Source organism: Megalopta genalis, chromosome 11 (genome assembly GCF_051020955.1).
Source record: "Megalopta genalis isolate 19385.01 chromosome 11, iyMegGena1_principal, whole genome shotgun sequence".
Lineage (NCBI taxonomy): Eukaryota > Metazoa > Arthropoda > Insecta > Hymenoptera > Halictidae > Megalopta > Megalopta genalis.
Window position 1 is genome coordinate 14510129 of NC_135023.1, and position 13550 is coordinate 14523678.

A 13550-nucleotide genomic window follows, 5' to 3' on the forward strand; every position below is an offset into this window, starting at 1 on the left:
GAAGAATTTTGAATCTTAACCTTTCGCCTTCTTACTCGAGTGGCGACTCTGAGACACCACTAAAAATTGTTATATCGCTTTTTATCGTTACGTGATTTTTAATATCATTCTTACGTTATCGAATTTATTTATATTTAAAAAAAACTGCTAAAATTATAACTGCCGTAAGAGACAGAAGACTCATTTTCTTATGCATAAAATAGAGTAAATTATATAAGATGGAAATAACGTGGGTCGGAGAAACCATTTTGGATTTGGAAATAAAATGGGTTCCTGTGCAAAGGATTAACCATTACACAATGTAATAATTTTCACAATTTCCGCAGACATTTTCAGCAGAAGAATTCCATTGCACGTGATCTCCGCATAAACGAAGGCTCGATCATTGAGACTTGCGGCCGAGGTACCATTGATGAAAAGAGGAAGGTATCCATCTTAATTTATTGGAAGTTAGAAAAGAACTGGGCGAAGCGTGAAATTGTTTTAAAACGGATTCTCGAGGCGTTCCCGGGCAATTACGGTTCGTTTTTCAGATTTCTAGCGTAATCTGATGTCAAGTGCTCGGTCTGATTCTGATTTATGGCCCGACCTCGTTTCTTTAGCAGCAAAGTAAACGCGATTCGATTCTCGGTCGTTTTCCGCTCCAAGAATTCCCACCCATACGTAAACAATCGAAAATTGTTATTTTCGTGTAATAGTCATCGTTATATGAAACCGTATTTCTCCATGGGACGTCGCACCGCGGGCTACTTCCAACGAAAAAGCGGACAAAAATCATTTTAAACAAGTATTCCCATAATGCAAAATCTATTCACCAACAGTTAATTGGACAAACGTTTTCTAATTTTGCGAAACCGACCTTTTTGCAATTTGAATTCCAAATATTGATGTATTTTCACACGAATAAAAGTTGCTCTCTATAATTTTATATAAAAAAACGCGTTACGAGAATGGAAATTCTTATAACTTAAGAGTTTAATCTTTATACCATCAGAAATATCCAATTAAGGTTAAAATTGATTAATAAAATTTCAATTTGTTACATCCACGATATAATCGTAAGTAAACCTAAAATAACTAATTTTGATCCGATCATTTCGTGCCTAAAAGAAACCAAATCTATGTCCCGTCTGTATCATATAAGAAAATAAGACACAAATATATGATTTTAAACAAAAAATACTGGTTTCCGCGTTCTGGGAACAGATAACCCACTATGCATCGTATTTTAAGCCGCAACGGTCCCCGGAGTAGAATCAACTTGGTAAGGCGAAACTCTCCGAAACTGATCTTGTACACCCGATCCCTGCGCTATCTCTCGATACGTTTAAACTTATGCTTTGCCCGCAGTGCACCCTCTTACCATTTGTATCGCGCTTCTTTTGATCATTGCCAGATATCCGAAATTCTCTGTTCTTATATCGCGAGTTCTGCCGCGATGGGAAACATAATCTGCGGCGAGCTGATCGATCGATACGACTCTGTATCGAAGACCTCAAAATTTCAACGTGACACGCGCTATCAAGTGACATATTTTAGCAATTTTAGACAGCTGCAAATCGAACTGAACTTTTTTTTAGATTTTGGATGGACCAGTTTATAATAATTTAATCTTTTAATAAGACTTTTCTATCTGAGCTTCTAACAGAAATTTAAAGGTTGCATTTGTCTAATTTTAAACAAGCTGTTCCGTCTCGAAACGTGTGCGCAGACTTTTTCTATCAAGTGTGTATGCATATTTATGATTGCAAACGTGAAATAGCGGCTAAGTATCTGTAAAAGCACCGAAAACTTTAATTTAAACGATTGAAGTAAAACTAATACAATATAATTGTTAATTACACAATTATTTGTCCTTGATCTTCTGATTCTGAAAATACTTTGTAAGAAAAGTGGACGCTCAACACATTGAATGATCGAGCAATTTTTAATTTTTCCTTCGGTTGATGATAGAAACCGATTGTTGCTTCGCCGAGTAACATCGACGTCGGCGCTACAAAATCAGAATCGAAATATTCAATCGCAGAATCGGAGAACAAAGTTTATTAATATCGAAAGGGAAGAAATGATTTCCAGAAATAAGGGAGACAGACTTTCTCGTTAAATCGTCACTTCCGTCAACCTCATTAAATTGTTATTGGTACATTTATACCACTTCTCTCTACCAATATACAGACGAGACCCTCATTTTCACTTCAGACACGTTAATTGAGTCAGCACACTTCGGGCGTTTTTTCTTTTTCCATTGAAAGTTTGCTACCCTATAAGCAGTCGCGTATGCCCTAATGAAAAAAGTTTCGAATCCCTTCGACCCGGAGGGTGCATTAGCATTAACATGCTGGCACGACGCGATCGAGATATTTGCACCCTATTTAGCCCTTTGTCTGTCTCTAATCACGTGTTCAGCGAAATTCCCGAAGACCTTTCTCTTAATAAATCAATCCGAGCGATGATTACGCTCGAAACAGATTATCTAGTTAAACAAAACCTGTATTTTCTGGTATTTATTTTGTCGAAAAGGATTGTTTCAAATTCCGTCAAAAAAAGTCATATCTTTCAGAAAAAGATACGAAGTTTTTGCTATTTATTTAAAAATCTGACTTCATATGCACCAACCTAATAGAATTGAATCGTTCGTAAAAGCTGAAGAACGTATATACTGTCTCAAAAAATAATGCCGAAAATTAATTATAAATAAAAGTTCTTTTCCGTTTATTTATTATTTAAAATCCAGGCCTCGACTGTAGGCCCTTTGTCGTTCGTCGTTCGGCCGTCCGAGAAAATGACACCCGATACCATTTTCTTCGAAAACGGCCGTAAATTAGATTCGAAGAGCGCAGGGTACCGTCGGTGACAGCGGGTCGGCCGCAGTTTACGTCTCTGCATATCTTGTTTATTCAATATGGCGTTACCCTGCGCTTCGAAGAAAATGGTATCGGGTGTCATTTTCTCGAGCAGTCAAACGACGAACGACAAGGGCCCACGGTCGAGGCCTGGATTTTTTGGCAGTGAAACGTTGACTGCCGAATGAACGCGTCGCATAAACGATTATCCGCGGACGCGTCTCTCAGTGATCTTTCTTAATATCCACAGGTGATTCGGATTATCAGTGATTAATTAAGTGATCAGTGTTAATAATAAGTTAAGTGTCAATGTTGCAGTCATCGACCTGGGATCAGCTGTTCGTTGCACGAGGTCAGTGCGTACGAGTCAGCAAATGCATCCTCAACTAAATGGATGAGTTTCTTCATATTATATATATATATATATATATATATATATATAAATAATATAAATATTATATAATATATTATATATTAATATATATATATATATATATATATATATATATATATATATATATATAATTAATATAAATATTATATAATATATTATATATTAATATATATTATTAATATAAATATATTATATGTATAATATGTAATATATTTCTTCATATTATATATATATTTTTTTTCATATTTCCCTAATAAACAAATCCTTTATGTCCCTTAACGCGATTATTTATTATTAAATCAGCTTTGCGAATCGTTCGTTGAATTCTGTTCGGAATTATTTAAATTAAAATATCATTTACGAACTTTGTTAATCTTCACTGTACACCTTACATAAAAATTTCATATGGTACACATGAGGTGTCATGCACACCAGGAAATTAAAACGGCTGTCACGGTTAAACTACATATTATTTCGGGTCCGAAAAATTAGTAAATATTCTTCAGACGTTCTAAAGTAAAGGTGAACAGCGTTTTTCTTAAAAATATCACTGTTACGTAGTAAAAATAATCCGGAAAGTTCGCGCTTCGTGACTTGTTCAATACTGCGGGCTCTCGAATTTCGCGCCGTCAACTATCATTGGTCAGTGTTTTTCGTTAATAACTCGTAAACAAAGTCGCAGATTGCATCTTCGCAAAGGAAAAAGTTACTTCAAATGACCTCAGCTACCCCTCATTCTCGGCTGTTAAAATAATTGTGGACCACCCCTATACACAAGAAAAAAATTGTATTATTAGAAATGTTCTTACTCAAAATGATTACTATCGTTACCGCCGCGAACAATTTCTAAATGCACAAAATCTAACTAAGTCAGTTTCCTAAGCCAACTCCAGTCTCCGCGCGTCAAACAACTCTCAATTAATCAACATCCAAGAGCCCACTTCACGGCCGCCTAATTACACATTAATCTCTGCCAATTAGGTCCGAAGAACCATCAAATCCGATACACGACAACTTCATTAATGGCGGATTAACAGATCCGACACTGAGCTAAGGAAAAACGATGTACTCTCCTCGGATCATAAACACAGGTACGACATCGGATCATTAATCAATGCCGGCGGTGTACCGGGGCCGAAAGAGACTTGGAAGAACCGCGCAACAGGCTAACAAAACTCTCCGAAGATGGATCTTTATCAGCCGAAAAGGATGCCGGAAGCTTCTGGTTTCCCGGCTTTCCATTCGATGCTCCGCATGATCGCGACACAACTCGTCGACGGTAATTTCCTGTTTAAGAAGACAAATGTTCCGCCGTTTTACAAATGTTTCCGAGCTCGGTTAAGTCTCGGCCCCTTTGCTTTTAATTTCGTTCACCCATAAACGCGCCGGCCCTTTCTTAAACCTGCGGGAGCACTTCGCTCGGATGTCGTGTTATTTATGTCACTCGTCTAAGCTTTAGAGTTCAGGCTACGCGCCCAGCGACGCTTTTCTAGATCAACGTGAAAATGTGACTGCACTTTGTGGCGATAACTTGAACGCTAGGATTTTCATCGTTTCCGAGAAAAGTGCATGAAAATTAGAGGTTCTGGCTTTCGACGTGTATTGCAGATACACGCGCAGTTAATATACTTATGTTCTAATAGGAATACGTAATCGTTTATTGGAAGCCATCTTAATATACACTGCTCAAAACAATTATGGCATAGACAAATTTTTCATAAAAATTGGCCAACTTTGACTGGCGATAACTCCGCGAGAAGTCGTCGTAGGACGATGATCAGTTTTTTAAATTAAAGGGCAAGGATTGAATTTTATTCAACTGCAAACGGCAACTCCGAAGAAAATTTTACAAAGTCCATGCATTTCGTCGAATTTGGCTATTGTCAATATGACAATCATGGTCTCATATTTAAAGGGTTACAGTGTCGAGGGTGCGTCAAACTTAACATCCATAAATATTACTTTGAAATAGAGGTTTCAAGCTTTAATTTAAAAAAGAAGTCATCATCCTACGATGATTTGTCGTGGAGTTATCGTCAGTCAAATTTAGTCAATTTTTATGAAAAATTTGTCTACGCTATAATTGTTTTGAGCAGTATATTTGTGTCTGCTATATAGATATGATTTATCAGGTTCCAGAAGAAAACAAAGTCAGAAACAAAACACTAAAGTATATTTTCTGAAAATACTTTTATTAATAATCATATTAAATCTTATCGAATTTTCTATAGATGTGAAGATATACATATATATAAATAATATTATATATATATATAATAATATTATATATATATATATATATATATATATATATATATATAATATTATTATAATATATATTATAATAATAATATTTATATATATATATATATATAATATTATTATAATATATATTATATATAATATTATATATATATATATATATATATATATATATATATATAATATTATTATAATATATATTATATATAATATTGTTGCAGTTGATGCACTTTTTAATTCTAATGTATCTGCTCTGCATAAACGTGCCTTTTCTATGAGATTTTAATAAGACGATTCCGGTGAAAATTTCTATAACATCAATTTCATTTGTTCGAAGCATTCTATGGCACTTTCGTTCGAACTTCGTTGAATTATGCTTTGGATTGAATTAAGTTCCTCGAGAAATAATAACGACTCGCTTATCAAATTTCTAGCGCATTCTACGCTGTCCATACTCTTTTATGGAAAAGCTAAGCCTAAATTCCTATACAGCGATGCAGTCCTTGCAGAATTCAATAACTGTTGTTTAAAACGGTTTCCCAACTTGTGCTTTCGTCGAAAGTTATAACAGTTTGAATGTCCACGTTGTAGCATGACTCAAACCATTATAAGTTTTGCTGCGTGTGAAATTTTTGGGAACGCCAGAAACAGAAGTTACTAAATTTTGCAAGAGTTGTGAAAATGTATAAAAATTGACAGCGTCGATCTATGTAAAAGATGTCAAGTTAACGCTGAAATATTCTTCAGAACTTCTTTAAACTTCTTTTGATCCGAAGCACTTCGCATCATTTTAATAAAAAGAGGTAAATAATACCTACAGTTTCTGTCACCTTTCCCCATCGAAATATCAAGCTCTCTTTAAAAAAAAAGAATTCACGATACCAGAGCAACGTTTCAAGCTTCCATTCAACAGCTGATCGATTTTTAAATCTACAATCGTAGAAATGATTACCTGCTTCAACAATTCAACGGTTAAATCAGTTAATGCTTCCTATTTAAATTCTGCATTAAATAAGCTTCCGTTTAAGTATACGTAAGCTCACTTTCGATGACTGCACTCTGCGGATGTACAGTTTCAGAATAACAAAACTTGTGGAAGCTCCGCGAACTTACTTGGTACCGTTTAGTTTCGTGCTTTGCGAAGAAAATGATTTCTTAGAAGAGATGATACTCTCTAATGTATTAAATAATGTCCATACTAATTATTTTCTAATGTTAATAACAATAATAAAAATAGTTAATTTATCGATTTATCGATTGATTTAACGAATAATTTTTCTTTGGATAAAATTATATTTGAATAACGTTTCGAATGTATCCTACGAATAAATTCGACTAATATTTCAAATAAAATTTTATCGGAATAACGTACCGAATTAATTCAACGAATACAATTTTATTTGAATAACATATCGAGTAACGTTTCGAATAAATTCAACGAATAAAATTTTATTTTATAATATAATAAATATAATACAATATAATATAATATAATATAATATAATATAATATAATATAATATAATATAATATAATATAATATAATATAATATAATATAATATAATATAATATAATAATATAATATAATATTATTATTATAATATTAATATATAATATATTATTATTATAATATTAATATATAATATATTATTAATATAATATTAATATTATTATAATATAATATAATAAGTATAATAAATATATTATACGTAGGTTTTTAAATAGGTATTTATGACGCACCAAAAAATGTCAAACAAGTGACTCGTTTGAGATGAAGAAAGCCGATGTTCCCAATGATCCGTGATACAGTTCTACGTTACCAGACTAGAGGAACACACTGTAGACTGTAGAAGAAGAAGAAGAAGCTGTCCAGTAACCGAGAAAAAAGGGGAACCGAGTCGTTCAGAGTTTATTCCCCCGTCGGGAGAAACAAAGCTCCTGTGTGCTTGCAAGCCACCAGGGTGCTCGCCGAAGCTTTTGATGTATCGCGAAAATCTCGCGGAAGATCGATATCGCGAATGCCACGGACGAATCTGGCTGAAAGTAATTCGCGGCGATGTTCCTGTCGCGCGGGAGGTGGGAAACTTAGATTGACCTTTCTGCGAGTTCAGCAGATTTTTAAATTAATATTTAGTGAATTCAACTTAGATTAACCCGCTTGCTCTGTTCAGCAAATTCTTGAATTAGTACTCTGGGAATTCGAGTCGACCGAAGTTGCGGGAAAATCGAGGGAAGAAACTTCTACGCCACGATTTTCACACACGTATAGGGTGTCTCCGAATTGTTGGCGCGAAGAGCGAATCTGCGTGAAATAATTGTCACGTGTAGGATTTATTTTTGGAATTTCTTTTGGAATCTGACTGAACGAAAAATGCGATCATTCGCACTAAATTAGTAATTCCGGTCATTATTTTACTCCAATTGTGAATAAATTGATGCTACATTGTTTATTATTCAACTTTTTATATTTTATGACTCTTGAATATTTATGTCTGTTACAAGTGTCTCAAATTATGCAGATTAATTGGGGGTGATATCAATTGTAATAAATTTTTAATATAAAATTTAAATACAATGTATTTTTATTAGAAATTTTTAATGAATTAAAATTAAATTATTTTGTAGTAAAATTTAGAAGTCATTATAAATTTATAACAGACTACAAATCATTACGCTAATTAAAAATATTCAAATCACTTTGTAGATCTTTATGCGAACTTTAATTTTCTCTACGTGATCCTAAAAAGATTAAATTCAAACAATTCTCCTTGTCCAACGAACGTAGCACAAATACTGCGTTTAAGATTGAACTTTCCATTGGGACAATTGATTGTGTAATCTCATTAAAGAATGGAAATTCGAACGTCTTTTAGAAGAGCACTCGTCCGCGTCGTAAGGCTTGCACAAAACGTAATGCACCAAAGAGATAAGAAAATGGGAGAAAGCTCGGGAGAACAAGATGGTAAACATGCAAGAGAACGAAAGAAATGTAGTTGGAAGAAACTAGTCCACTCGGGTTTGTAGCTCGAACAACTTGGGAGAGACGAATGCGTTATACTCATGAGCATTGTCTACTGGATGGACAGCGACGTTTCTAATTGTACTTTTGGGTGCAAGAATTGCACCGAGTCACGGAGATTCTTTTTCGCGCAGGTGCCCCAATAAATTCTCCGCTGCTGCCAGCATGCTTCGTGAAAATTTCGCTGGTCTGCTCTTAAAAGTGAGTTTTTCGAGTGGATAGCTCCGGGCCTAACTACAGTCACTCGCATGAATATTGGGACACCGTTTAAAACAGAACAATGTCTTTCGAATTGAACGATACGACTTGAATCTTTTCGAAATATCTTCTACTAATTTTTTTTTTAATGTTTCCGGAAATAGTTCACTGTACAATGACTGAAATACTCCTTTTTTTTTAAATTTTCCTATCACTTGAAATAACAGGAAAAATAAAATCTCTCGTTTTCTAACTTTTTAGATATCAAAATTAGATGTAAAAGACGTTATTATGAATAGACTGCGGACAATTATGCAAAGTAAAAATATTCTTCATCGACTACATAAAATCAAAGCTAGAGAAAAGTGTATTTCTTTTTCTAATGACATTAACATAATAAAAATTATCAAAGAGCATTTTTAAATACGTATTATATCTTTATTGTTCCGTGCTCCGTTCATTCATTTTTTTTTAATAAATGCATAAAATCCGCATTCTAGTTATGAGTTACAAACAATTAATGATCGTAAAAATCACAATATTTTAAAGATTTCAACCAAAAAACAGGTAAGTTTAGCACGTTTCAATGGCTGTAGCATGACTATGCGACGACTTATTTCAATGAAATTAATACAAGTTACTTAGATCTACGAAACCTTCCAGGTTCAAACAGAAAAGTTAAAAGACTACAGTTTTTAATGTTTTTTTGCCACTCCAAGTAATAGTAAAATTTAGAAAAAAAAGTATTTTTGTCATTGTACAGTAAACTATGCTGTCGCCTAGTTAAGTCTGAAAAAGGTTATGACGTATTAACTACATAAAATGACAAAATAAAAAACAAATATGCAATTATAACCGTACGTTTTCTAGGTGCGAATATCTCGCCGTGCGTCTGGACTACAAATTGAAAGGGTTAATAGCGAAGCAAACGGGCGTTGCAGTATTTCCTGGACGCTGTTTATCAGCGTGGCGATTACAAAGGATCATCGACGGAACTCCCAGCGGCAATTGTCCGACGCAGAAGCGGCGCGGCTGGTTTGCGACGCGGGATGGAAAATATAGGAAATTGCACTTGCACTGGAACGAGGAGTGTAATTTACAACGGGTGCCGGGGGTAGCCGAGGCCACTGTAGGCTAGACGATCCCTATGAGCGCGGGCCCCGGATGGCCTTGGATTTTCAACTTGAGAATCTCTACGCCTACAGCGACACAAGTAGCGCTCGGAGAAGAGGCGGCAGGGTGAAAAAAAAGAGGAGGAAGCGAATGTGTTTTCAAAGCCCTCTGGCACGTCCAGGAAACAAAGGAAGTTTTTTCGGGAGGTCGAAGAGCGAATAAGGTAAAAGATGTGTTTCACTCTGTCGCCATTATGAGCGGCTAATTGCCTCCGAAGTAATTAATCCTATCCTGGAACTCGGCGCGAAAATATCGGACCTCGGGTGAAACGCTAAAGCGAGGGAAACGTTGGATTCGGAATCCGAACGCGCCGAAACTTATCGAATCTGATCTTAACCGATCGAAACGTGTTACTTTTTAATAGCGGGTCAAACTCTTCTTCAGATTTTCTGAATTTATAACAACAATTAATAGATTCTATTTCGAGCAGTAGACAAATTCATGTAATTGAAAAGTATCAACATACAGTTTGCAACTTATTAAAATTTTAAGTAAGAATTGAATGTGTATCTGGCAAATATCGCTTGCGTAAAAATGATTATTCTAATTATGATCTCAAAATTAAGGACAGTTTAGAGTGATCGAAATTATATGCAGGTAGAAATGTTCGACGATCAATCTAAATAAATAGAATTGTAAACGATTTTTGTTTGTAATAAATAGACTGAGTAAATAGATTTGTCTTAAATAATTTCAATAAGATTCATTTATTACATTGCCACTCTTCAATTCTTTTAGTATTCCTACTGTTTCCAATTATGTAGTCGCAGTCCAGTAATAAAATTCAATATGCGATTACCATGTAGCTTGTGTTAGAACGAAATACTAATGAATAATCTCTACGATCATTATTCGAAATAATTCATACCATCAGGAACATAACGGAGGATTAGTTTTGTTTAAATTGTCAATTTACATGGAACCTAGCTTCTCTAAATTCTCATTATTTTGTAATGAAGCATTAATAATTGCGCATTGCAAATACACATTTGGCAGTACTATAATTAAACAAAGCTGTGTTCTTTTCGTAAAGTGATTTATGAGATCTAACTCAATTAGTATTATAAATATGTACATCTATAAATCAATCAACGATTGTTCAACGATTTTTGTACTTTTTAGATAAGAGCTCTGCAATTTATATCTAATAATGAATAATTCCCCTAAGAGAGTCTGGAAGTATAAAAATATAGAACTCACCTAGGGTATGTCGCCAGTACTGGAAGCTCTCGTAGTCCTCGTCACTGGTCCCTGTCTGTTCTGATCCGACCGAGGGGTGCAGTAGATAATTTTCCGGAAAGCTTTCCGGAAACTGTCGCTGAGGAAGGCGTAGAGGAAGGGGTTGATGCAGCTGTTCATGTAGGCCAGAATGTGGCTTCCTATTTGCACCATTATCGTCGCCGGTGTCAACGGGTACACGTTTAATGATTTAGTCACCAGGATCACCTTTTGCAAAACACCAAAAGCATCGAATTAATTAACATCCTCGGACACGGAATGTCAGAATCATAATTTTTTACATTGCTCAACCTTTCTCTAGTGCGAAATAAATATACAGCTTAACCCTTTGCACTCGAAACCTAACTCTAAAGTCGCGAAGTCGAAATAGTTTCTCTGACTTATGGTATTTTCATTTTCTACGACTTAGCGATACAGTCAATTTATGAAATCGAGTTTGGCGACTTATACAACGATTACATTTTCAATAGCTTTTTAACTATAAATTTAACAATGTGTAAATTATTTTGGAACGCGACGTAACAAGTTTTAGTGTTGTTAATTGTTACTTGAGAACTATCGAACAGTCAAAGTGACTAGCTTGTCTTATCTTTTAATAGCAACCACATTCATTGACATATTGCATTTATTGTTACAAAATTATCCAGAATAATTAAATGTGACCAGCAATAGCCATAAAGTCATCGCTACAATGTTAATAATTATAAAACAAAGAATCCAGCGTCGGTTTCAGAAACTTCTCAGCGTGTTCTCTATTTTTTTTCCAGTCCAGCAAAATGTTCTTCGATACTCTCCGACGAAACGTCAAACTCGCTCTCTCCTCTATTTGCATAATTTTAAAACAGCCAAGTATTTCCCGATAATCGTGCTTGAATGATGCGTTTAACTCGAGTACCTCTGCATCGGCGCAGACAGAAATTAAAACACTGGAATTACTGATTAATTATGGATGAAAAATTTGACTGACACCGTTCCTCACGGGCTTCATCTGTGATCGATTATTGTAAAAGCGACGTCAGAGATCTGTTTCCGAATGAAAGCGGACGCGACGGCATACGCGAGTGCAGAATTTCATTCGATTAGGACAATTCTTCGTCCAACCAATTCCGATAAATGTGCCCATCAATTACACTCCGGTTTCATTACATCGCTGTCGGAAACCAGGGGAAAGGTTGCACTCAGCAATATTCGCGACGTCCTCGTCCGACAACGATTGGATCATTTAACGACGCGACGAGAGACGAATCGTGATGTACAAAATCTTACTTTCCGTCGCAATAAACCGGGCAATTTCTTATCTCGTTCCCAGAGACAAACATCTCATCGAGACGACTCAATAAACCTCGTTTCCCTGGTGTTCGCTCGCGATCGCCGTACACTCGCCGTCGTTCCAGCAAGAACACCGCGCGAACAGCGTGCAAATATTCGCCGCGCTCATCCCCCGGAACAAAAGGACAAAAAGTTGCATTAATCCAAATGGTCCAGACACAGGATTGCGTGCGGCAACACATTTTTTTCTGCGCCACTACTCCGCCGTTTCGACACTTCACCTTCCATTATCGCACGCCAGCTCTCACGGCCGCAACAATGCGTCCGGAATCACGGATTCAATATTTCTTCGCGAGAAGTTCGCGCGCGAACACACAATGTTCGAGTCAAAAATTCGAAGCGTAAGGTAGGTTTCGCGTAACGAAATTAATATTATGGCGAAATGTATCGGCTTCTTCGGATAGTAATTTCTTTCTTTCACGAGAAAATGATGGACAATTTTTTAACGTGAAAAGTAAATATTATTAAACACAATTTTTGTCTTGATGTTATTCTAGATGAACGAAAGCTACTGTATTGAATACAGATCACCATTTCTATTATTTTTACCTACAATTTAAAAATATACATCATATGAAGAATTTAATTACGTTACAGAATAACTCACGATTCTTCGATAATACAACAGACACAATACACTTAGTCTAACGACAAATACAATTACAAATACAGATGATATTACTCATTGATAGATTCGTATCTTTATGCATTCATGGCTTATGGAGATTTCAAAAATGCAACGTATAAATTAATAAAGCATACAAGCATTTTTCTTTTCTTTTCACAACGAGTCATTCTCTAAGAAAACTTTTCTTTAGTTTGAATTTTAGTTAAATAACGCAAAGAAGTGAGAATTCGCATAAAGAATCGCAGTCTGCTCGTTTAATATCCATCAAAGTTGAATCGAAGTGAAGAACGATTTGGGAAGCAACTGGACGCGTTTCAGCAATGGGAAACAGCCTTTACAAATATTTTCAAATGACATTGCAACATTTAAAATGTGCGCTAAGCTGTTCGTATAAAGGATCATTATTTGTGCAGCGATCGCAATTACCAGTGAACCGCGGTTAATTACTGAATCTCGCCGTACCAT

General features: G+C 35.3%; 1 protein-coding gene across 1 annotated transcript in view; it reads right to left on the reverse strand.

Annotated features, from left to right (window-relative positions):
* The window catches only part of AstA-R1 (allatostatin A receptor 1), an 83204-nt gene that overhangs the window by 40454 nt on the left and 29200 nt on the right, over positions 1–13550 (reverse strand). The window contains exon 5 of the mRNA XM_033468065.2: positions 11090–11335. Within this exon, the coding sequence (XP_033323956.1) occupies positions 11090–11335 (246 nt within the window). The remainder of the gene's footprint in view (positions 1–11089; positions 11336–13550) is intronic.